The 3026-nt window shown below is 42.7% G+C and overlaps 1 protein-coding gene across 1 annotated transcript in view; it reads left to right on the forward strand.

The window, feature by feature from the left end:
• Positions 1–3026, forward strand: part of Lmln (leishmanolysin like peptidase) — a 54265-nt gene that overhangs the window by 6194 nt on the left and 45045 nt on the right. The window contains exon 5 of the mRNA XM_005344864.3: positions 443–560. Coding sequence (XP_005344921.2) covers positions 443–560 — 118 coding nt within the window. The remainder of the gene's footprint in view (positions 1–442; positions 561–3026) is intronic.

Consider the following 3026-nt stretch of genomic DNA (forward strand, 5'->3'; position numbering starts at 1 on the left):
AAAAAAAAAAAAAAAAAAAAAAAAAAAAAAAAAAAGGGTTGAAGAAGCCCCTGCTGAATGACCCCTTTCATTGTAAGCTGTTGTCGCCACGCCTCCTTCCTCCTCCACGTGGTTGTATTATTTGCTTTATGAGGTGTTTGATAACCCAAGTCAAGAGGACTCCCTAAAAACTGAAGTCTTAGTGAACTGTCTGCCTAGTTAACAGTAACCATTCTTAGTGAAGTAATGTAGTAGGTGTATAGTTACTTTCTGTTGGCTAATAAAATCCCGTGACCAAGGCAGGGCTTATTTGGGGCTGATGGTTCAGAGTTGGGTTCCATGGTGGTGGAGAAGAGATAATTGGTGGCAGGCAGCACAAGTGGCTACCAGCGTGTGGCTGTATTTTAACTGCTGCGAACTATTCTTTCTTTTCTGTGATTCTTGATGTGTGGATAACACAAAGACAATGCGCTACAAACCAGTACCTCCGGAAGGAGAATGATCCGCATAGGTACTGCACCGGGGAGTGTGCGGTGCACACCAAGTGTGGCCCCGTTACCGTGCCTGAGGAGCATCTCCAGGTAAGGCTCGCTGCGCTGAGCAGGGCTTTCCCTCTCCGGTGACAGCGCCAGGGCACAGTAACTCATTGGTTTTTGTGGCGCTCTGGAGCCAGCCTGGCGCTCTGCATGCTAGGCAAGTACTCCACCATCCTGAGACTCCATTTCCCACCAACAACTGGGCACAGTTAGGGGTCTGGCTTTGTTCCTCACTTGCTTTGCAAGCTTGTGTGATCTTTTCCTTGACCTGTCCACATTTGTGCCTGGGCTGCTTGTTTACTTGAAAACTGTCTTTTTTGGTATTTTTGTTTTTTTCAGGAACATTTTTTTTTAGCACTTTAAACGGGCAATTTAATGTGTCCTAAAATACAAACTGTCAGCTTCAACCCAAGTTTGAACTTTATTCCATAATACTAGCAGCTGCTCAGGCCCAGTGACACAGGCCTCCAGATTTACCGAAGCAAGAGGATCACTTGAGCCTATGAATTCAAGATCAGCTGGGGCAACCTTGCAGGGTTCTGTTTCAAAAAAGGCATAATAGCAATTGTATAATATGTGTTCAGGAGTGTTCTTTATGAAATTATAACTAGACCTATTTAGGTTATTAAATTACAGTGCAGCTATAAAATGGAATGGTTAAAAAATGAAGTCAGTCTGTACTGACTTGAAGTGATATTTAAGCTCTTAACTGAAAGAAGAAAAATTGGAAGTCAGTAAGTAGGTCTGGTTAGCTTGTTTATTTGAAAAGTACAGATCGCATATGCAGAAAGAAAACAAAACCCTATGCAGTGAGCCAGGTGCAGCAATAATGTCTAGTCCCAGCACTTGGAGGGCAGAGGCAGGAGGCTCTTGGGTTTGGTTCCAGCCTGGGCTACATAGCAAGACTTATTTCAAAAAGCAAAATAAATAAGAAAAAGAGGAGTATCTGGAGGAATATACACACTAAACAATCCAGATACAGTTCAAAATGCTTAATTTTTATTTATTTTTTATTTTTTCTATTTTGAATAACTGATTTGCCTGAATGATTTGTGCAATACCTGGGGAGGCCAGAAGAGGGCATTAGATCCCTGTAACTGGAGTTAAAAAAACATTTATGCGCTGCTCTGTGGGTGCCAAGAATCAAACTTGGGTTCTCTGGAAGAACAACCAATGTTTTTAACCTTTGAGCCGGCTCTCTAACCCTGGTTTTCTTTCTTTAAAAAAACAAAAAACTATTTTTAACTTAATAATAAACATATACGTATATATGTTTATGAGCATAGGTGCCCATGGAGGCTGTAGAAATCAGATCCCCTGGAACTGGAGTTTCGGGCAGATGTGAGCAGTCTAACATATGCTAAGAACTGAGCTTGGGTCCTCTGTAGGAGCCATATGTGCTACTAACTACTGAGTCATCTCTCCAGCTCCTAATGGTTTCCGTTAAGAGTTACATGTGATGGGACGGGGGAGGTGCTGGAGAGACAGAACATTTGCTGCTATTGTTAAAGACTGGTGCATTTGGTGCATGTGAGGGGCTACCAGCCACCCGTGATTCCAGCTCCAGGGGCTGCAGTACCATGTGGGTACTGATGATCACACTTGGTGCTCAGGCCTCTCACCAGCCCCTCACTGTTTACAGGTATAGGCAGTTTAACAAGAGGGACTGTTTACAGCTGCTGCGAAGCACAGCGAGATGTGCACAGAGAGGGATGTCCCCTTAGACTGCAGGCACGAGTGACGTCACGAGGGACCAACCGTACCTTGTATTCTTTTGTATTGTCTAAATGTTTAACACAATTCTGAGTTTTTCTATTTTACTGATTGTGTGTGTGTGTGTGTGTGTGTGTGTGTGTGCATGTATGTTTGGCATGTATGAGTGTGATGTGATGTATTTGTGTAAGTGTGGGCTCGTCCTTGCCAAGGCACTTGTGTGGTGGTCAAAGGACAGTTATCAGGAATTAAAATTAGTTTTTCTTTCCCTCTGATTCCTGGGGATCAGAGTCTCCAGTTGTCAGGCCACAAGCAAGTGCTTTACCTGCTGAGACATCTTGCTGGCCCGGGAATTTGCTTTGCTATTTATTTATTATTTACTTTTTTGAGATAGAATCTCTATATGACCCTGACTATCCTGGAATTCACTCTATAGTCCGAGCTGGCCTTGATTTATACGTCTCTGCCTGAGATTAAGGGTGTGTGCACCACCACTCCCAGCTAGTTGCTTTTTTTAAAAAATGTTTTATTATACTTAGTTATTTATTTTGTGTGTTTATGCCACGGCATATATGTGGAAGTCAGAGGACATCGTTTGAAAGTTGGTTCCATCTTTCACCATGTAGGGTCCATGCTCAAACTCCAGTCAGGCTTAGCAACACTGCCTCTACTGCCATGCCACCTCACCAATCCAAACTTTCTTTTTATTGGGAAATACTTTCCATTGGGTTGGAAGTTTTTATTAGTTAGACTTGAAATAATCCTATGCAAAGGAAGTTGTAAGAATGATGTTGGTGG

This window comes from Microtus ochrogaster, chromosome 2 (assembly GCF_000317375.1).
Source record: "Microtus ochrogaster isolate Prairie Vole_2 chromosome 2, MicOch1.0, whole genome shotgun sequence".
NCBI lineage: Eukaryota > Metazoa > Chordata > Mammalia > Rodentia > Cricetidae > Microtus > Microtus ochrogaster.